This window comes from Bos taurus, chromosome 6 (assembly GCF_002263795.3).
Source record: "Bos taurus isolate L1 Dominette 01449 registration number 42190680 breed Hereford chromosome 6, ARS-UCD2.0, whole genome shotgun sequence".
NCBI classification, from domain to species: domain Eukaryota; kingdom Metazoa; phylum Chordata; class Mammalia; order Artiodactyla; family Bovidae; genus Bos; species Bos taurus.
This window is the reverse complement of record NC_037333.1, coordinates 110,178,987-110,202,813: the sequence shown is the minus strand read 5'-3', so window position 1 is coordinate 110,202,813 and position 23,827 is coordinate 110,178,987. Positions and strand designations below refer to the sequence as shown.

The 23,827-nt window shown below is 34.9% G+C and overlaps 1 protein-coding gene across 9 annotated transcripts in view; it reads right to left on the bottom strand.

The window, feature by feature from the left end:
* The window catches only part of CPEB2 (cytoplasmic polyadenylation element binding protein 2), a 68,870-nt gene that overhangs the window by 16,683 nt on the left and 28,360 nt on the right, over positions 1 to 23,827 (bottom strand). For 4 of the 9 annotated variants that reach the window (XM_024993641.2, XM_024993638.2, XM_059887818.1 and 1 more), the window contains 2 exons: positions 16,779 to 16,829; positions 9,349 to 9,372 (listed from right to left, as the gene is read on the bottom strand). The exons of 2 other annotated variants lie outside the window; for them this stretch is intronic. In XM_024993641.2, coding sequence (XP_024849409.1) covers positions 9,349 to 9,372; positions 16,779 to 16,829 — 75 coding nt within the window. The remainder of the gene's footprint in view (positions 1 to 9,348; positions 9,373 to 16,778; positions 16,830 to 23,827) is intronic. 3 more of the 9 variants (XM_024993642.2, XM_059887819.1, XM_024993639.2) reach the window with 1 other exon arrangement.

Below are 23,827 nucleotides of genomic sequence, written 5' to 3'. Positions count from 1 at the left end.
TGAAGACATGCATGATCTTTGAAGGCAGTAGCATTAGTAAAGCTGCTGGTAGAGTTTTGTGAAGTACAGACATTGAAGAAGTTTATTACAGAAAGAAAAAGAAAATAAGGATGTAGGCAAGGTTTTTTTTTTTTTCCTTCAAGATGGAGTAAAGGATTTTTTAAATGAGGAGAAAATGCATATAATCTGTAGTATGTCTTAATATAAACTATAAATATTCAATATAAAGTGTCATTAATGTGCTATCATCTTGAAAAGTATGGTACATAATGATGCAAATGATATAACAAAGACAGTCTGAAATGTGATGGCCTGCATAGAACTGGGGTTGTTGGGCTGAGGAGGGGGTGACATGTCTGTGAGCTATAGCTAGCTAGATGTTAGAAATAAGAATTTTAATTTTATAAGATCAAAAATAGGGGGAAAGATCATATTTGGTATAGGAAACAAATTATTCTGCATATTCAAATTCAATTTAACAAGGTGTTCTGAAATATACCCATGTTCACTGAGTAAGTCTATGAATATTTAACTTTCCCAATACCTTTGCTATCAGGAATAAAGACCATGAAAAACAAATGTCAATATTCCTTGTGATCAATAGAAAGAAAGCTCTTCAAAATGAAACTATTTTCCTTAAAGAGAACCTCATCAAGAACCATCACAAGTAATATTAGTTATGAATAACTAGTTCAACTTTCTATGGTTGGACTTTAAATGAATAATTTTGTATTTTAAGAAGAATAAGATGAGGTAGAGAAACAACCTCAATATTTAGTTTTTGATTAAAACGATAAATCCAAATTTTATACTTATTTCAGACATGCCAATACTTAAAACAGAAATACTGAATGCAGTGATAAAGAAAATCACTATATAAGCAATATCAGAGAGGTGACCCAAAATGACTTAAAATTTTTCTCTTAACTATAATATTGTAAGTATACTCATTATATACTAATGAATTTTTCTGTATTCTCCAGACCAGAATACTGGAGTGGGCAGCCTTTCTCTTCTCCAGGGGAATATTCCCAACCCAAGGATCGAACCTAAGTCTCCGGCATTGCAGGCAGATTTTTTTTACCAGCTGAGCCACAAGGGAAGCCCTATTCTGCATTACTAACTATAGTATTCTAACTATAGATACTGTCTAAAATACCACAGTTAATATAGTAACTATCAAAGATCTAAGTGTAATCTATGTCTCAAATCTATTAACCAAAGTTCAGGTGAACAGAAGATACAATGAAAAGGCTGGGAATATGTCATATACTGGCCATACTCATGATAATCTTTATTGCTGGGAAATCACGACCACTTTCCTTCTAGAAGCCATAAAAGCTCTAGAGTTAAATACTCATTTAAAAGAGGAGTTAACTAAACATGTATCATCAACAAAAATACTGTTTTTCATCTTTCCAATTATCCTTCCCTGTAACCCAAATTAACATGACTATAAAAGAAGAACCACTAAATAATTATGCCTTCCATGTACTTCAAAAATACTTTCTAAGAAAGAATAAAAAAAGAAAACTAAAATTACCAATACTAAGTATGAAAAAGCAGACATCAATCAACACAAAATGTACGGTTTTTAACAGACTGAGGAAATTCCCATCTATTCCTAGTTTCCTCAGAGGTTGTTTAAATCATGAATAGCTGCTGAATGTTATCAGATATGCTTTCTATATCTGTGGTATTTCTACGGCATGCACATATGCATGGTATTTCTAATTCCTTCTGTTTATGTGGTGAATTATAGTAAGTGATTTTCAAATGTCAATCTTACATTTCTGGGATAAATCCCACTTAATCATGATACATTTTCCATTTCTATAAATTTCTGGATTCAGTCTATCAATATTTTCTTTAGAATTTTTACCTTTATTTCATGAGGGATACTGGTATACAGTTTTCTTATAATATTCTTGTCAGGTTTTAGTATCAGGGTTATAAAATAAGTTAGGAAAAGCTCTACTTACAAACACAAATGCAAGCAAATTAGCTTACACTAAGATACCTAAAATGTACAATAAAATTTTAAAAAGTAACTATGGTAGTTACAATAAATATTATAGATAGAAGCAATAAGAGATGAAAGAGAAAAATAGGACTACACAACGTTGGCCAATCACTGCCAGTGAAAGAGTGTGAGATGGCCTCTATGTTGCCAGGCCTATTCAACAGGTCACCAAGATCTCCTTTCAAGATGAAAGCAACATAATAGAATGCATATTCCTGTAAACAGGACTCAAAAGTACACCTTCTCCAAAACCAGGAAATCAGCAAAGATTTTGTAGTGAGAAAAACTGCAGCCACCACAAATGTGAGCCTCATTTATGATGTGCATCATGATTTCATGATCCTTTGGGGCTTCCCAGGTGGCTCAGATGGTAAAGAATCTGCCTACAAAGCAGGAGACCTGGGTTTGATTCCTGAGTTGGGAAGATCCCCTGGAGGAGGAGATGGCTTCCCATTCCAGTATTCTTGCCTGGAGAATTTCATGGACAGAGAAGTCTGGCAGAGTCCATGGAGTTGCAAAGAGTCGGACATGACTGAGCGACTAACACATACCCATACAATCATGATTCAAATTACTCACTTTAAAGTATTTTTTAAAAAATCATTAGAGAATGCATGTAACTTCTCTATATCCATATAAAAACTGCTGTTCTATACAAGCAATAATAAAAACTCTACTATGAGCATCCTTAAACTGAAGACAGAACTAAAGACAAACTTACATATATGCTTGTATGACTGACAGTTACTCCTCAATATCTGGTCCTCTTACGTGTGCAGGTGTATGTGTAGCACAGATGGATGCAGTTAGAGAAGTAATGGGCAATTACTAACTTTGACACTGGTGGCTATGCTAATATGCCCAAAATTAATCATTATACTTTGCTTTTCAGACTGTAGCCTTATTCTGGATGCCCAGAATAAAGACATTTCCCAACACAGAAACACAGCAGGGACAGGCAGGAGAGGAAAACAAAGTATTTGTGCAAAAAATTAGTCAGTTTATAGTTTAAAGGTAAGCATGGTTCTTTGATTTTAATGTATATCCTGTACTTTTATTTATTGATTGTTGGTTTAAAAATTAAAGCAAATGCAAAACAAAGTATTATTATTAACAAAGAATATTCCTCCCATGCCTCAAGATCCTAGCAGCCACTCCACTGGGTTAAATAACCCACCAGTGTGATGGCATGAATTTTATTTCATATGCAAGGATTAAAAAAAAAAACTTTCAAAACAACAGAAATAGGTCTGGAACTGATCTCTCTCAAGCACCACCTGTGGAATTAGATAGAATCACTATCCGGAATGTTTCTCCAAAGAACTAAGACAGGAGCTATATTTATTACTTAAAAATGTTTTGCCCCAATAATAGGTTTGTCCTTTCTCACAGGGAATAAGATATTTAATTTTTAAAACATCAGTTAAAACTTAGTACCCTATATGTCTTTGTAAACTAATTGCTAGACATAATATATTTGGGTTAAAATTGAGTTCACACTAATAAACTATCAGAAAGAGAAAATAAGAAACTAATCCCATTTATAATCACATAAAAAAGAATAAAATACAAATGAACAAACTTAACTAAGGAGGTGAAAGACCTATACTCTAAAAACTGTAAGGTGCTAAAGAAATTTAAGATGACAGAAATAAGTGGAAAAATAGACTGTTGTCATGGATTAGAAGTGATAGTTAAAATTTCCATACTATTCAAAGCAATCTACAGATTCAATGCACTCCCTATTAAGATACTAAAGGCATTTTCCACATGATTAGAACAAATGATTCTAAAATTTGCATAGAACCCCCCCAAAATAAAAAAACAAAACTTTGAATAGCCAAAGCAGTCTTGAGAAAGAAGAACAAAGCTTGAGGTATCAGGCTTCTTGATTTTAAACTATACAACCAAGCTAGAGTAATAAAAACAGTATGGTACTGACACAGAAAGGACACACAGATCAGTGGAACAGAAAACAAAGCTCAGAAATAAACCGACATGCTCATGATCAATTAATCTGCATGGCAAAGAAGGCAACAACACACAAGGGGAAAAGACAGTCTCTTCAAAAAACAGTGCTGGGAAAATGGAATAGCTACACAAAAAGAATGAAACTGGATTACTTTCTCACACCATATGCAAAAAAATAGTCAAAATTGATTAAAGACTTAAATATAAGACCTAAAACTCCTACAAGAAAACACAGACAGTAAGCTCTCTGACTCTGGTTTAGGCAATATATTTCTTTGAATATGTCTCCTCAGGCAAAGACACCCAAAGCAAAAATAAATAAATGGGACTACATCAAATGATGAAAAGCTTTGCACAGTGAAGGAAATCAACAAAATGAAAAAGCAATCAATTGAATGGGAGATGACATCTACAGATGATAGTAAGGGGTTGATACCAAAACATATAAAGAACTTACACAACACAGTATCAACAACAACAAAATTTTAAAATAAGCAGAGGACCTGAATTGGCCTTTTTTCCAGAGATGACATCCAGATAGCCAAAAGATACACAAAAAGATACTCAACATCATTAATTATTAGGCAAACCACAAAGAGATGCCAACTCACTCCTGTCAGAATGGCTATAACAAAAGGGCAAGAAATAACAAGTGTTGGCACGGATGTGAAGAAAAGGCAACTCATGCAATGTTGTTGGAATATTACTCAGCCATTAAAAAGATGAAATCTTACAATGTGCACTAACACAGATGACCTAGAAGGTATTAATTACATTAAATGAAATAAATCAAAGAAAGATACTGTATGATTTTACTTATATGTATAATCTGAAAAACAACATGAATACACAAAACAAAACAGAAACATATTCAGATACAAAGAATAAACTGGAGGTTGCCAGAGGGGAGGAAAGTGGAATAAACGAAATAGAAATAGGTAAAAGGAATAAGGAGGTTTAAATTTCCAGTTTATACATAGAGATGTATCAATAATGGACAGCATAGGGAATATAGCTAATAATACTGTAATAATTTTGTATGGTAACAGATGGTTACTAGACTTACCATGGTGATCATTTTCCATAAAATACTGAATTACCATGCTGTGCATCTAAAACTAGTGTAATATTGTATGCTGCTGCTGCTTAGATGCTAAGTCATGTCCAACTCTTGTGACCCCATGGAATGCAGCCCGCCAGACTCCTTCTGTCCAGGGGATTTCCCAGGCAAGAATATTGGAGAGGGTTGCCATTTCCTTCTACAATACTACTGCATGCAAATTATAATTCAATAAAAAGGTGAAAAAAGTAGTTATCAAAGATGAAAATTGTCAGCCTTTATGTCGTCATGAGAGGATTTGGTAGCAGTGATGTTAGGGAGTATATACTTACTCTGGCTATTTTACAAGACTGTTAAAGAGTCAAATGAGTTCAAATTAAATCTAATCACAGAAAATCCTGGATCAATTTTTAAGCAGTATTTTAAGTATAATGTATTATTAATACTTAATTCATTATGGCACAAGAATATGAATGGCTATATACCAGTATGAACAAATCCAACCACTCTAATTAAAGCTCTGTAATTTTATTCCCTTTACAAGTATTTCTCCCATCTTCCCATTTCATATGTAATATACTAAAATCTACTGAGTAAAGCTTTGGGCTTGCCTGCTAGAAGAGACTGCTTTGTGGTTTTTAGTTTCACTAACTAAAATAGATTCTTTATTTCTGTTATTTAACATAATTCTATATATTTTTACTCCACTGGAGTAGAGCAGCATTTTAATCCTCTACCTATTATTGTATTAAAAGGATAGGCTGAAGTAACAGAAATATTTCAGATTGAGAGATAGTGCTTAAGTTACACTTCACACTTCTTTCACAACCTCCAAACCTACTCCAAGCTCAGACCAATATGTTCACTCTCTGAATGAAATAAACATGGAAAATATAAGATAGACATAAGAGTCTTTCTCCTTTCTAATCCTGGCCCTCAGGCAGCACTGTAGTAGAACTTTTTATGGCTCCCAGGGTACAGAAATACATAGGAGTACTTTGCCAACAAAGGTCTGTCTAGTCAAGGCTATGGTTTTTCCAGTGGTCATGTATGGATGTGAGAGTTGGACTGTGAAGAAAGCCGAACGCCGAAGAATTGATGCTTTGGAACTGTGGTGTTGGAGAAGACTCTTGAGAGTCCCTTGGACTGCAAGGAGATCCAACCAGTCCATCTTAGTTAAAGGAGATCAGCCCTGGGTGTTCTTTGGAAGGAATGATGCTTAAGCTGAAACTCCAGTACTTTGGCCAACTCATGCGAAGAGTTGACTCATTGGAAAAGACCCTGATGCTGGGAGGGATTGGGGGCAGGAGGAGAAGGGGACGATCAAGGATGAGATGGCTGGATGGCATCACCGACTCGATGGACGTGAGTTTGAGTGAACTCCAGGAGTTGGTGATGGACAGGGAGGCCTGGAGTGCTGCGGTCCATAGGGTCGCAAAGAGTCAGACACGACTGAACAACTGAACTGAACTGAGGGGCAGGATACAAATGAAAAGCAGGGGAAGAAATCTTTGCTTTTCTTAATCACTTTTAGCATATTTAAATTTTGATTATTCCTAAGGTATATTTCATATATTAGTATCCACAGTCAGTTTGATTTAAAGTTCTTATATTGACATTACTAAAGATATTAAAATATACACATTCATTTTGGTAGTAATTTAGTTTTTACTACACTCAAGTGGGAAATCTTTTAAATGAAAACAGCTACTCTGTGCCTGAGCTTAAAGGTGAGTCAAAAGTGATAAAAGAAGAAAAAAATAGTTCTTCTTAAACTAGACTATAAAGTCAAAATGCTTGTGAAAATAATACTGTCCATCCACCACACACTGGTAAACAGCAATGTCTTATTTTTTGGCCAAAATTGTATCAGCTCAACTGTCACACATTCCACATCAACAGATCTGATGCACATGAGAGTTTTTTTTTTAGAAAAGAAAAATGACTAAATAAATGGACTTCCTTTGATGGACCAAATCTAAAATATGAAACCCATAAAAGCAATCTTTGATAGTTAAAAGGTTATCAGTGTGATACTGCTATAACATCTAGCACAGGAAGAGGAAACAGTGAATAGAAAATAGGAAGAAAGCCAGGCTACTTGTTGAGTCACTCCTTTAGTATGTGCTTGTTTTTTTTAATATATTTTATTACTTACTGTGTTAAAAGTACTTTCAAACTCAAATAAGACCTCTCAATAGTTATTTCTAATGGGTATACTTTAAAAAAAATTTACTGAAGTATAGTTGATTTACAATGTGTTAATTTTCTGTTGTACAGCAAAGTGACTCAGTTATACATATATGTGTGTGTGTGTATATATACACATATATATATTTTTCTTTTTCATATTCTTTTCCATTCTGCTTTATCACAGGATATTTTCATCTGACTATCAAATCTAAAATTTTAAAAGCAGACTCCTAGGAGGAACAACTAGAAAAATTACTTAATGCTATACAACGTGAGAGGAAAAGTTATCCACCACCATGCCCTACCCGCCTCACTCCAGCTCCTGCTAAACTAAGCCAAGTAAGTATAACAACTGTCAGCTCTGTGCTACAGAAGGCTTCTACCAAAAGCCTTTAAACCAAGTGAGAGTCTTCTTTCTTTCAATGCTGGGAGGTAGCTCTGAAGTAGAAGTCTTTGTGGCTCCCAGAGGACAGAGATATTTGAGTAAAGCACAAATTTTTGTTTTTTCTTAATATAGTCACAGTCTACAATGATTAAATTAAGATAAAAGATAAACAGCATGATTTTCCTATACCTTGTTTTGAAGAACTTCCTAGATTATGACATTTATACTGGAGTATACCAAATCAGGTGTATAAATCACACTAAGATTAAAAGATGAAACGTGTATAAAAAGACAAGAATCCTAAATTGCTCTACAGTTTCAAAAATACCTAAAAACACAGATTGGTAAATGGGCTTTTTTCAAGACAACGAAATTTCCATATTAAAATACCACAGTGAAATAAGATAGTCCATAGAACTGAAAATAGGTACTAAAATTCTCAATTTTTCTCCTCTTCTCAGCTGCTAGTAACAATCTCTAGAAAGTTATTCAGCTTCAGTTTTCTAAGTCATTAGTCTCCAAATCCTCTTAATTTTTTAGTTAGAAAAATAAAGAACCAAGACAGTCAGTGAAGCATTTCAAGAAACTAGATTCTGAAAATGAAGTTAAATTCAGACAACGTTGAAATACAAAACTGGAAATACTACTGACATGTATAAAGTACTAGTTTCTGTCGTCAATGGTGACAGTTTTGCATGTTTGTCTTCAAAGTAACACACTCATGACTAGATAAAAAGAATTTGAAGCGCTGGCACACATACATAAAATTGATCAAAAGGCACTGTTATTACTATCTATCCTCCATGGCTCAAGGAAGAGTTTACAAGCTAAGGAAAATCCTTTTCCATGAGTACTATGGTTACTGGCACTTATCATAACCACATAAGTAGTATGGCTATTCATCACTAGAAGATAATCTATTGTAAAGTTACTTTTGCTTCTTCTCATCCCATCATCACATCTACTTTTCTTCCTATCAATTTCTGCACATGAAAAAGAAAAACAAAGTTTAAGCCACAGAAAATGTTAGCTGCTTTCCTAGGAAGCTGAACAGAGCAGTGCTGCATAGTCCTAGTCTTTTCCTTAAGAAAACAAGAACCCAAAGGGGAAGACTCTTGTGCGAGAGAGAAAGTATGTGTATGTGTGAGAGAGAGACAAGAGAGAGAAAGTGCATGTGTGTGTGGTGTTAAGACAGAGAAAGAAAGGATATTTTAAGACCCAGAGAAATATGAGCAACATGATTTCTATATATCAGTGTTAATAGTAATCTGTTTGGTATTTGCCATGTCCAACTGGATCAAACATAAAACTAATAAACTAGAGCTATAAATTATATACCATAGATAAGACAATCAGTTACAGATTGAGAGAGCAGAAAATTCATATTTCATGTCACCTTCAGTAGTATCTATAAAACACATCTCTTAAAACACTATAAACAGAAGGTTTATCTTAAAAGATACACAAATGACTTTAAAAAGTTAAAATCTAGACATTTATAATGGAAAAATTTATTAAATAACCATATTAGTATGAAAATGTACCTTAAAGGTTAAGCTATTTAGGGTTCAAAACTTGGACAAGTAAGTGTGCAAATCAAAACACAATTTTTCAGTGAGTTTCCAGACATTGCATAATAAATCTGGAATAATTACAACATTGATCAGTAAAACCCAATTAGAAACAGTTATACCATAGCAAACAGAAATGAATTACCTCGTCTTCGCCCATAACTCCTCGCTGCATGTAAACAAAGGACAAATTGTAAAATGTCAGAACTAAAAATAAGCCCACATAAACAAACATTTATGACATGGAAAGCTATGTGGGCATCTGGAAATTAGAACTACTTTGTCTTAAGAGCTACCTCAATATCATCACACAACATGTGCATGGTATTTTAATATTTACAAAGCACTCTTTTATGTGCCATCTGAACCATATAAAAACTGTGAAATTAACTGGAAATACAAAAGTTATTCTCAATTATGTTAAAACTCATGAATAAATATATTTGTTTCATCTAATTGGGATAGGAATATGTAACACTTTATGGTTAAATAGCATCCAAAATATTTTTCCCAATGAAGACAACTTGAATTGAATCCTTACTTTTCTACTTATTATAGAAAGTGACACAGCATATAATGTCCAACTAGTAATTCAGGTCAACATCACTTTTTATGCAAAGCCCTGCATGGAAAAATAACTGGAAGACACATAAGAGTGAAAAAGTAAAACAATACTGAGCTGGTCCGCTTAAGTTTACAGAGCTTAGATAGACAGAATACAAGACTCATGTTCAAACTTGCTTAAGTGAAGAAATGATCAATGACAGACTAATGATGCTTTCAATCTTTCTGGTACATTTTATAACAGCTAAGTGTTTATTGTCTCCACATCTGGAGTAAGAGGGATTCTGATACGAACTATTATTAGTATCTTCAAAGAACAGTACATATGTTAAACCTTTAACAGTGTAAAGCAGAAAGTATTTCAACCTATGTTACTAGCAGTTTACCGATTCCTCATGGAGAAAAAACACTGCAATTTATTTTTCATAAGAGTATCAGTTTGATAAAATCTACAACTTGTTTTTAAATAACTTAGCTCCCAAATCTGAGTATACTATGAGTATTTCTACTCTAGAATTAGCAGTAAACCAAAAATGACTATCAAAATCAAAATCTTAATTCATATTCATCGATTTTTTTTAGGTCTGGGAAAAATCTGTTATTGAAGAATTTCAAGTCAAAATATATATTAAAGGTTGTCAGAAATGTAGTCTCTCCAAAGGTATGAAATTTAAAGATCAAAGGAAAACATTTTACATCATTAAACACATTCTATTGTAGAGATTTTACAAAATTAAAAAAAATTATACTAAGGCTTTAATATAAAGAAGTGTGTCTACAGGGTGGGGCTATAGTCTTAGTTCCCCTATAATAAAAAGGGGAGAACCAAACCTGAAAAGTCTTAATCGTTTTTATTTCAAGAAATAAGTCAGTAAATGTAAGGTTTGTATTAGTCTTTTATATAAAGTAACTTCATTAACATCCCTGCATTTTACTGTCTTTACTTAATGTATACTCTATGTACAAACTGTTGTCTTCTCTTATATAAATGCAGACTTAACCTGTCCATGAGCTCCAGTTAGCTCAAAACCTGGCAGATTTACCTCACCTATATACACATTTATATATAGCTTACCTCTGTGTGTGTTTATGTATATATACAGATTATATTAATATATAGCTTAACTGATCTATATATTAGTTTCGGGTGAGGGTAGTGGTAGAAGTGGCATTTGGAATTTTGTCATCTAGGTCTTCTGAGACATGTAATCCTTAAGAAAAACAAAAGGTCTCAAAGAGACTGACGGTCAACTATGGAAAATCAGACACTAGGAATTATAAAAGGAGTTATCAAGAACAGGCTATGGAAGGATGAATTCCCTGAAGTCTTTATAATTGTATTCAGCATCAAAGTGGTCAATAGGCCCCAAAGCACTTCACAGCTTAAATCAAAAGTTGGACTTCCTGCTTATCTAAAGGCATTAATCTAATATAAATTTGCTTTGGGGAATTTCATTCATGGTTGTAGAGGGTCAAATATTCAAAAGAAAATAAACCTTTTCATCAAATTTAAAGTCATATTATAAAGTTATGATTAAGTAATAATGTACGAACTCTAGGAAATAGTGAAGGACAGGGAAGACTGGGGCACTCCAGTCCATGGGTCACAAAGAGTCAGACATGACTTAGCAACTGTACAACATAATTCATGATCTATTGAGAAAATTAATGACATCATAACCAGTTTATGGTCTTAGTTTTTATGTTCTTAGCTAAGGCTAGTCAACATTAAAATAGTGAAAATATGTACAAATGTTCACAGCATCTTAGGTTTCGTCTCATTTCTAGGCTTGAACACATTACTTAGAAAGTTTCTCCAACTATCTCATACCTGAGGAATTTTAGAATCCTGTAAAGAGCTATTGCCCTTATTTCTTGGACAACTCTCAGATTCCAAGTCTCTACATTACCAAAAATAGAACTGACTGCAGATGAAGCTAAACCATGTGAAACATTCCCTACTCCCTGTCAGGGAAATAACCAATCTCCTACCATTATGCTAACCAATGGTGTGTGTACTCAACTTTCCTACTAATATTTCTATGTGAATTTCATGGATATGTTCCACTGTAACCAAATCAGAATTATCAGAAATCCTCAGTGAGAAAAGAAAATCATTACACATCTAGTAATCATTATGTTTTAATTAAAACAGACTTCTTTAAGCAGTATGCCCCTCCCAAACTCATTTAGAATATGATTTAGAGGGAAAAAAAGGCAAATAATTTGTAGTATAAAAACACTGTACTTAAGAGTATTAAATTTCAGGTACATAGATTTATAAAGCATCATAAAAAAGTGAGGAACTGGCTATTTAACATACGTTTGTATATACATATGTATATATGTAGGTATGTGTGTTACAATATATAGTATAGACACACACATACATATTTCTTTGTTTTCAATGAAGGTAATAAGGACGTGAGAAAAGCCTGAAGATCCTTCCTATACAAGGGATGTTACAGTTTGGGTCCTGGTTCCCAATAATCTGTTTAGATCCTAACCTGCAGCTACTTAAAAAGAAACAGGATAATTCCAGCCTTCTCCTTAGGACCTTTGTGCCCTTAGGTATTTACTCTCAGCAACAGTCTGTGGTACCTGAATTACTGCAATTGGAGGAAGGGACAGGTCATACCAAATCAGCTGGAAATACATTTAAAGGTTAACATTTTCTTGGTGTGAAGCTAAAGACATTATCCCCCCCGATCACAATCCTTTTCAAGATCCAAAATAAATCTGCTATGATCTACTTCACTTCCATCAGCATCAAAAAAGAACTGATTGCATACTCAAGATTCCTATTTTCATGACTGAATATACTTAAGACAATTTCATTACTGAGTACATTTTCTTAATTAAAAGATACACATTATTTCCTCCTAAAATAGAACAAGCTCTTGATTACAAACATGGCTGTATGTGGTTAATCACAATAAATCTGAATTTCAAACCAGCTTGCTAACCCCCTCCCCACACTTCTGCTCTGTTCCCCTTTTGAAAAATCACATGTACTAATAAAAATGTAAGCTATTTTTCTTGGGAGACATGTGAAGGGTGTACAGTAATAGAAACAAATACTCCAATGATGCACCATTTTGTATTACTTCTAGAAAATATTTTTTTTCACTATTGTTAATTAAAAATATAAGATTTATACATTTAGAAATACAAACATTAAAGCTGTCATTCTAACATCAGCCAGTAAAACCTTTGGTTTTTAGACAATCTACCCATTGCTATATAATGCAACTTCCCTAAGGTATGTCTAGATGTTAAAGCTAGACTCTTCTACAATATCTGAATTATTCAATAGTGGCAGTGTTCACTAGTCAACTGGATTTCTAACTGAATTGAGGAACACAGTCTATTGTAGGAGCCTATTTGCAGTTATATTCTATGACATTTTTTGCTGTTAAAATCTGTTAAAAAAAATCTAAAGAACGACTTCACGAGACATATAGGTATGGGATTATAACTTTTTCTATATCTGAGTAAACAGAGGCTCAGAGTTAACGGATTTGCCAGGGGTACTTCAGAGTTTCACCTATTTTGACCAACTTCCTGACCTTTACTCCAGTCCCTATTTATCCTTTATTATCCCTTATTTAAAAGGAGTATTTACATGTTTAGCTATCATGCTAATTACTCAGGAAGGTAGAATCACAAAACCTTTACATCGTCTGCCTTATCTTCATAACCCCTAGGCCTGAGTTTATGTATTATCTTTTAATGGACTCAAGCCTAGCACCACTAGAACATCACAGATTTCTGCCAGTACTGCATTAGCTAAGGAATGATCTTAAACTGTAATAGGCGTGTGTTTATTTTAATGTGCATTTGTGAACCATCGAAAGTCATCTTGGGTACCACAAAGGGTGAGTGTATCACACTTGAGAAACACTGCTTGAGGAATCATTTTACTTTTGTTGACTCCCAACTTTGAGCTTCTTCCAAATGGTTCTAGTCAGGCTTTCTGAAGTAACGTAAGTCTTTGTCCACTATAAATAACTTCCTTCAAACACCTGAAAATTCCAGTTATGTCTTCTCTTAATTTTATATTCCCCAAACAGATCCAGCTTCTTCATTTATGCACAAGACATGATTTTTACTCTTTCAAAGTCATTCTGTCACTGTTACCACCCATTACCATAACCGACTTTTACTGTCAGGAACCGTTCTAAATACTTCATGTGAATGAAATCACTCACTTCTCACAAGATCCTTCTGAGGCAGGCAGAATGCTGTGTCTCTTTTACACGTGAGGACTCAGAGACAAAGGGAAGTTTGGTAAACTGGCCAAGGTCACACAGTTAGAAATAGCAAACTCTGGTTTAAACCCAGATAACCTGGCTCCAGAGTCTGTAATTCCAACCACTGCCAACTATTGCTAAACCACCACATGGAAGTAATACTGATGTAGAATTTATTACCAATATTGATTTTAAAGATCAATAATATCAGCTATGCTTGTTGGTTAAATAATATTACTAAATCAGTTGCCTAATGGTGAGTTAAATTTGTGACAAACTAAAAAGAGCAACAATTTAAAAAGCAGGTCTATGTACTGAAATGCTATAATTTCTTTAATCAATCAATAATATTTCATAATAACTCAGTGTAGGCAGAAGTTTGATATTAATATCCCTTAATTCTCACTTCTCTCTTCAATAACCTTGACATCTACAAAAAACCCTACATTCTTAACATTTAATACTTTCTTACCCTATAAATATACCCTATTTTCTGCCCTTGCTTTTCCTCTTAACCAAGGATCCCAGATAAGCAAAGCATTCTTTTTTCCTCTCTGGATCCAGTTGTTTCTACTAGCCTAAACACTTCTGATGTCCTAGATTCATCATCATTTTTCTCCCCTAGTCCCTTGTCAGAAGTTCAGAATTTCCAGGATGGCTTACTGTACTGAGTATGTACTATAACTCTAAAATGGAATTCTGTAAAGGATGCTAACATAAAAAATAAAAACAGATTTGTCCATAAGATGTAACTCCTGCCTGCCTTAAATTTATTATTCTCCAAACAAATCCAACTCTTTCATCTATTCACAGGACATGATTTTTTTTTTGAAAATATATATTTAATAAAATATGACTAGGTCTACTATGTGATGGAACACTCAACATCTAGATTATTTATAAAGGTTTTAGACAACTGAAGAAGTCAATTAGTTTAATAATGTTTAGTGCAACCGAAAGTATAAACTGTAAAAACAGTGTGGCTACTAAGCTCTGCTCACACAGAACCAACACATTCTATTGTGATTACGATATACTTCTGAATCATTCTATTTTACTATGTATTCAGCAGTCTAAGAACATCTGTGAATGATCTAACAAATTATCTCATACAGCACTTTCCTTCAGATAGACTTTAACAGAATACGTGAAACATATGCAAATTCACTTTTCAACTGAATAGCTTTTCTTAGAAGTTAAAAATAGAAATGTGAATGACCTTTATTTACCACACAGACTGTTCCAAAAGAATTTAAGGAAGTCAGGATATCAGCATATTAAAAATGTAGCATTACCTAAAGTTATTATTTTATACATCAAGCCATAAAAGTAATAAAGATTATGATCTATTTTCTGTTTTGTAAACTCAATTTCAACAATGTAATTTTCAATCACAGATTTAGAATTCAGAGACCAGCTGCTTAAATGATGATATGGTTTGTTAATTCCATGGTAGAGAAAAGGCCGCATGAAGAGGTCCTGGAATGTAATTTTTAGTGCCTTTATGGTCAAAGTCTATGGACTGCTAGATCTCTGTAAGGCCTGGCGTGAACATGATCTCAGTCTAGAGTGCAGAGTCTGTTAATACTGTGACAATTCTACTTCTAACCATCCTGGAAGATCCTCAGGAATAAATAAACCAGTGATTAGACTAGGCTAGCATGTGGTGGGTGCTCAGTACAGAAGGGTCAAATGTTGAACAAATCAATCTGTCACGTCACTTAACACTTTGCTTCTTCAATTCTTCTTTTATTCCTTAATCCTATCTACCTTGCCTATCTCCTAGGTAGCCTAGACTTTCTTCCTATTTTTCCATCTTTACTTAATATTAATTTTTACTTAACACTGGAGTTCACATGGTCTAGCTTCACACTGTTTTTTCACTCTTTGTTTCTCAACTTCATTGCCAACTTTTTTCAGCAAAGCTTTAGTTGAAGAAGTGTCAAGCCACTCTAGCAATTAATTATGTATTTTAAAGGAAGTCCTATACTATCTTTACCATTCCTTCTTCATCCTCCTTCCCTCTTCTCAGACCTGCCCCCTGAACATACTCTACAATAAATAAGTGATCTTTAAAATTAAAAAACAAATAAATAAATAAAAGCAACCTTTGCGAAGGGTATTTTAATCCTGCCGTGTCTACTCCAAAGTCATGGAAGTGCTAGGTACTGTGACTCCAAATGCAATATTTGTCCAACAGAAAGAAAACAACTTTAATGAAAGTCTATTTATTCTTTTTCATGAGAGTAAAATTCACTGTGTAAACTTTCTAACTAGAATAAATTAAGTATACTATATTTAGAGAATCACCAGTATATTTCCTAGTTGAACATAAACACAAGTGTTATAATATATAATAACAGTTTCTACACACTTTGTAAATAGCATCTCATTTCATTCTCATAATGAACTTTGAGACTGCTATTCCCATTTCACAGATGGGAAGCTAAGGCACATGGAAGTTACTTGACAAGTTAATACAATAAACTGGAAAGCTGATATTTAAACTCAGAACTGCCTCCGTAGTCATAGACATTGAATTACATCATGCTGTCAAAAATATACTTCAATGGCTGCTTTGCCAGTGAGAATATGCTCAAACTCCTAATTCTATTTTCTATACAGGAAAAGTTGCAGCTTCATTTTTATACTTATAAAATGATTAACTTGTATGTATGGGGAAGGTTTAGAGAAACATGTATTCAGTCATCTTTACATACATCAATTGAAAACATAAAATGTTTTTATAAAAACTTACCATTTAACATCAATAGATTGTCAGTTCCTGGATGTGGATAGCTCAATCGACCTTTAAAAAGATGGGAAAGGGAAGTTTGAAGATTATGGAGCTATTTGAAAAGCAAAAAAAAAAAAAAAAAAAGGAAGGGGAGTAAGGAGAAGAAATTTACTGAGCACAGTACAGTTCTTCAGGAATAAAAAATTAATGTTTAGTTTAAAGTTTATTAACTGAAACTATCTTTGGAAGTTGAAAACAGTGAACTTTAGTTCTCAGAATATAAGAGCACAATGTGATTTGGGAGCAACCCTTACAGAATCAAGTTTTCTTTTTTTGGAATGTAAAAACAATGTAGGTATCCGAGTCTTTCAAACTTAATACAGGATGTGAAAATTAAAAAAAAAAAAAATTCTCAAATCTGTTTGTAATTCTCTCTAAAGATCTATTTTCCCAAAAATCATATTTGAAGGACAGAAACTTATATTCTTAAAAAAACACAACAAAATGTCAAAAAAACCCCACAAAGCCCCCAAACTCTTCTCAACTTGCTCTTGAATTCAATATGATTTTATAAGCTGAATTTAAATAAAGCTTAATAAAAACACCTTAAAGGTTTTACCACAAATAAATTGGAAATTTAACAGTTTGATATTGTTCAAAGTTTATAAATGAGACAAAAATAAAAACATAAAAAATGCAAATATTAAAGCTTAGGAGTATAATACTTCTTTTTGAGTCATCCTTCATTAGGGAATTTTGCATTTAGAAAAATACAGAAGGGACGACTACTATATACTGCTGTGGAAGAGAAAAAAGTTGTACATGAACAACTGCTGTAGTTTTACATCATAATATTTATTTGATTAAATCCCAAAAGTGAGGATGATCATTTGTTTGTAGTCCATGAAAATATAGGATTTTCCTCGAATGACTGAATCTTTGATAGACTATTAGAAAGGTACATTAAAATCTGCTTAGAAAACTTTCAAAAATTAAATATCTGTGAGACTGCATTCTAGCAACTTTTAGCACAGCCCTTGAAAAAGACACTACGACAGAGTGCAAGTGTATTGATACCAGAGGGAGAAACCAATGGCTGTCAATGAACCTGACAGGATTTGTAGAGTACAGAGTAACTGCATCACCTTTACCGCCTCAGCAAGTACTTTATACTCGAAGGGTCCTCTCCAAAATATCCCACACAAAACAGATATTTTCTACTGGCTTTCAATTATGAAGTTAAAGAATTTTATCATCTCCAGTGCAAGAGCAAGTGGCAAAGGTAATCCAATTTTGACATTAAAACAGGTAAGCAGATATATACAGATATATAAGGTACTTATATAAGTATATAAGGTAGTTATATATCTGCAGATATATAAGCAGATATATGTATACGTATCTATACACATCAACACACACACATCATCTGAGTTCTAATTTAACTACACACTTCGTTTTCACACTGAACTTAAAATAAATGTTTCTGACCTTCAAAGGACAATTTACCAGCCCTTACTGACTCCTAAGTTTCATGCAGCATGACATTAGTTAACGGAATGCCATACAAGTAAGTTTATTGATGTGCTTTAGTATGCAGTGAGAAACAGGAGAGTAAGTACAAAGGGCATAAGATAAAAGAGTTAGGAAGCAGAGCTCTCTTGAACTGGATATTTCAACAGCGTGGAACATTACTTTGAAGGATCATAGTTTATTTTGGAAATATGCCTATTTCTAAACATCTTGTTGCAGATGACCAAATTTAGAGAACAATTTAAGGCTACAAAAAAATCACTGTTATACTGAGACTGAAAACCGAAATCCCTAACAAAGTGGCAACCTGTATTGCTCTGTTCAGTATAACAAGTTCATTAGTCTGTATACTGATGCTAAGGATACAAACACTAGTGAGATAGTCTCTGCTTATGATGCGGTAGGTGAGACAGACACAAATAAACAATTCCAATACACTTAGCCAAGGGTAAAGAGTTATGTACAGTAGGCTATATTAAAAAAACAAAAACACAAATGAGTATTTAACCAAGTCCAGGGATTCAAGCAAGATTTCCAAGAAAAGTAAACTAAGCAAAGCCTTAAGCCTAGTTCCACTTCAAAAGACACTCAACTTCCAATTGCCACATAATTATCCTCTAATAGGTTCACTGTTCACTTTATTTTTCATCATAAGACACAGGTAACAAGATATTTTCATTACTAATAGTCTTTTGACTTCTTGGCTTTGAATGGACTTAAAAGGCACACCTTATGTGAAAAGTTCAATAAACAGATATTCTATTTGCAAATGGATAGATATGCGCAAAGATGTTCTAAAATATAATTCTTCAAAGAAGAAAATCTCTCAAGATAATAAAATACACCAAATTGAAATAAGCAGATTTAGATTTGTTTTAAAATTGCCCAGTTACTTTTCCTCTACCATAGTGAAATACTAATACATCTTTTACAAGTAAACTTTCACAGCTCTATTTTACATGTGAGTAAGTGTTAGTTGCTCAGTCATGTCGGACCTTATGTAGCCTGCCAGGCTCCTCTGTCCACGGGATTTTCTAGGCAAGACTACCGGAATAGGTTGCCATTCCCTTCTCCAGACGATCTCCCCAACCCAGGGGTAGAATCCAGGTCTCCTGCATTGCAGGCAGATTCTTTACCATCTGAGCCATAGGGGAAACCCATCTATTTTACAAGGGGTAGTATTAAAATTACTTTCATTAAGAATCTGCCAATTGACAGTAATAACTAACACTGGAGGTTTTATGGGCTTCCCTGGAGAATGGGATTGGCCTAACCCACTCCAGGATTCTTGCCTGGAGAATTCCACAGACAGAAGAGCCTGGCAGGCTACAGTCCATGGGGTTGTGGAGAGTCAGACACAATTGAGCAACTAACACCTGCACTTGGCAGGTTTATGATGTACCAGGAGCTTTTCTTGGAGAAGGAAACGGCAACCCACTCCAGTATTCTTGCCTGGAGAATCCCAGGGACGGCAGAGCCTGGTGGGCTGCAGTCTATGGGGTCGCACAGGGTCGGACATGACCGAAGCGACTTAGCAGCAGCAGCAGGAGCTTTTCTAAGTCCTTTACAATGAATTACTTAACCCTCACAACAATCCTGACTTAGGTACCATTATCTTCCCATTTGAAGATAAACCATGCCACAAAAAGTTAAACATCTTGCCCAAGATTACAGTACTGGCAGGATTTGATCCAGGCAGATTAGCTACATACTTAATCACTATCTTATGATGTCTTCCTAGCTAATAACAATCTGGATCAAAATATGTATGACTGGTTATACAAAAAAATTCATTCAATGAAAAACTTCACAGAATGATTATGCAGCATAGATAACTTATCCTTTAATACAGAAAAACAAAAAATAGAAAAAAGCCACATTGCTATAAAACCAGTTTCCCCCTGATGTCTAAAGGCCTGTGACACAGAGGTAGTTGTAGATTAACACTTGTTTTGTCAATACTAGGACACACAAATGGGCAAAAAAGAGACTTTCCCAACCTTTCTTGTTGTTAAGTGTGCCCATGTGTCTAACGTGTGGTCAACAAATGTAAAACACAACTGGTAAATGAAGTTTCTGGGAAGTATCCTTAAAAGGGAAGCTCTTCCCTTTTCTTGATTGTTTCTCCTGCTTTCTGGAATGCATATGCAATGGCTCAACCGCATCAGCCATCTTAGATCATGAGGCAGAAGCTGGGTGTGAAGACTACAAGACTGAAGGACCCCAGACCCATGAGAACCACAACACTACTTCTCGGAGTCTTATGTTTATGTAAAAGAGAAAATGCCTATCATATTTAAGCTACTTAGGAGTTTTCTCGGTTATACCAGAAGTTAACTTTACAGATAAAGTCCTCTAGCAGTGAGTTTGAGCAAATTAATTGGCCTATTATTTATGAATGTAAAAATATGACAAAATATAGTAACGTCATGATGGTTTTAACATATCTAAAGAAATGGGTATATACTCCCACTTGGTCTCTTTTACATTAAAATACTATAAAATTGAAAATAAATAATTTTGAAAAATCTGTATTCTTAGGTGTTGGTGAATAACTAGAAGACCTACAGTACCTTAAAAATTGTCTTATTAGTCTATTATTATTTTAACAATAGGCATAATACATATACAAAAAGACAATTCATATTAGCCATTTCAGATGCACATTCAGTTCAGTTCAATTCAGTTGCTCAGTCGTGTCTGACTCTTTGCGACCCCATGAATTACAGCACACCAGGCCTCCCTGTCCTTCACCAACTCCCGGAGTTCACTCAAACTCATGTCCATCCAGCTGGTGATGCTATCCAGCCATCTCATCCTCTGTCGTCCCCTTCTCCTCCTGCCCCCAATCCCTCCTAGCATCAGGGTCTTTTCCAATGAGTCAACTCTTCGCATGAGGTGGCCAAAGTACTGGAGTTTCAGCTTTAGCATCATTCCTTCCAATGAACACTCAGGACTGATCTCCTTTAGAATGGACTGGTTGGATCTCCTTGCAGTCCAAGGGACCCTCAAGAGTCTTCTCCAACACAGTTCAAAAGCATCAATTCTTCGGCGCTCAGCTTTCTTCACAGTCCAACTCTCACATCCATACATGATCACTGGAAAAACCATAGCCTTGACTAGATGGACCTTTGTTGGCAAAGTAATGTCTCTGCTTCTCAATATGCTATCTAGGTTGGTCATAACTTTGCTTCCAAGGAGTAAGCGTCTTTTAATTTCATGGCTGCAATCACCATCTGCAGTGATTTTGGAGGCCCAAAAAATAAAGTCTGACACTGTTTCCCCATCTATCTGCCATGAAGTGATGGGGCCAGATGCATATTACTGCATCAAAAAACACTGACAAATATGATAACTGCATACAACTTACCAACTATAAAGATAAATTATTCACAAGGCAATATTTAAAGATATGTGATAAGTTAAGCCAATATTAGACTATTCATATATATATTCATATATATATATATATATTTATTGATATGTATCAGCACGTAAGTTCTTTCTCCAAACTACTTACTACCAACACAAAGAACTTATTAGTGATAAAATGATAACATTTATTTCATGTTTCCTTAGATTTATAAACATTCTTTTAAAGTTAGAGAAATATGAATTAGAAACGATAGAATGAAGCAATCATTTCCCCAACATTTCTTAATGCTTGTGTATTCTCAAATTTAAAGCTTCTAGTTAATGAGAAGATAGCCATTTGATGAGTTTAGTTGCTAAATTGTGTCCAATTCTTTTGTGACCTCACAGACTGTAGCCCAACAGGATCCTCTGTCCATGGGATTTTCTAGGCAAAAATCCTGGCGTGGGTTGCCATTTCCTACTCTAGGGGATGGCCCTGACCAAGGAGTTGAATCCACGTTTCCTGCATTGGCAGGCGAATTCTTTACCACTGAGCCACTAGGGACGCCCACTCGATGTAGCATCTTACTTCCTTTCCCTGATACCATATTCTCTTGGTTCTCCTCTATCAGCAGCCACTCCTAAGGTCTTCTTTGCAAGTAATTTATGTTCCTCCTCTTCTCAACCCTTAAATGCTAAAGCTCCAGTGGTCAATCCTCAGACTTCTCTCTCTACACTGCTCCCTAGATGACATTGCTGCTAAGTCTGCTAAGTCATTTCAGTTGTGTCCAACTCTGTGTGACCCCATAGACATCAGCCCACCAGACTCCCCCGCCCCCGGGATTCTCCAGGCAAGAACACTGGAGTGGGTTGCCATTTCCTTCTCCAATGCACGGAAGTGAAAAGTGAAAGTGAAGTCGCTCTCTTAGCGACCCCATGGACATCAGCCTACCAGGCTCCTCCATCCGTGGGATTTTCCAAGCAAGAGTACTGGAGTGGGGTGCCATTGCCTTCTCTGCTAGATGACATTATCTGCTACCAAAACTTTATATGTCATCTCTAAGCAGATTACACTCACATTGTATCTCTTAACTGCAACTCTCTACCTTAACTCTGTATTTCCCCAGATTAGTATACAGCACTTTTTCCCAGTAGTTTGCTCATCTCCAAACTTTGGGTTACCTTATTCCCCACTCTGACTAATCTGTGTATAAATCTGTCACCTGTTCTCTTATCAACACAGAGCCCAACCTGACTACTCTTCACCAGCTCCTTCACTGTCTGCCTGGCCTAAGCCATCCCCATCTCCTCACAGATGGCCAGAATAACCTCATGGTCTTGTCTCCACTCAGCAGTGATCCTTCTAAAACCTAAGTCAGCTTATATTGCTCTATTGCTTAAAACCCTCCCCCACTTATCTGGCCCCTCATCATCTACCATTCTAACCACAATGGCCTCTGCTATTATCCAAACATAGCAGGCGCATTCTCATTTCAGGATCTGTATACTTCCTCCCCTTTTTGATCCAAAATGCACTTGCCTACATATGACCAAAGTCACACCTCTCACTTCAGTTAGGTCTTTAACAGATGCCATCACAGACCATCCTGTCTAAAGCAGCAGCTTCATTCTTTCTCTGTGCCCTTGACACTATGCTTCTGCCTTCAAACACAGGCAGATTGACAACACTGATTCCTGTTGTCTCTGTCTTTCATTAAACAGATCCATGAGGGCAAGACTGTCATTTTTTATTCCCTACTCTATCTCTAGCATGTAACACAGAGCTTGGTACATAACAGATTCAAATATTTATTAAATGGATGAAAAAAGTCTCATTCTGTTATGTGAACTATGACCTTGATCTAAAGCACAGTACCTAAATATGCATTTGTATGTGAGACAGGGAAAAGACATTCTCTCAGTGAACGGAAAAAAAAAAAAATCACAAAACAAGCTTTTATCAATTCATTTCTTAACCCCTTAAATATGGGGAGGGGAGGGAAAAAGACAAGTCCTATTTTTGCTCTTTGCCAAGATTAATTTTTCCCATCTCCACAAGTGTTTTCTTTTTCTTTAATGAATGCATCCAAAAAATGATCTTCAAAGCCCCAATATTCACAGTTAATGATGCCAACAAATTTCTCATTAGTGATGAGAAAGGTGCTGAACAACAATGCCACATG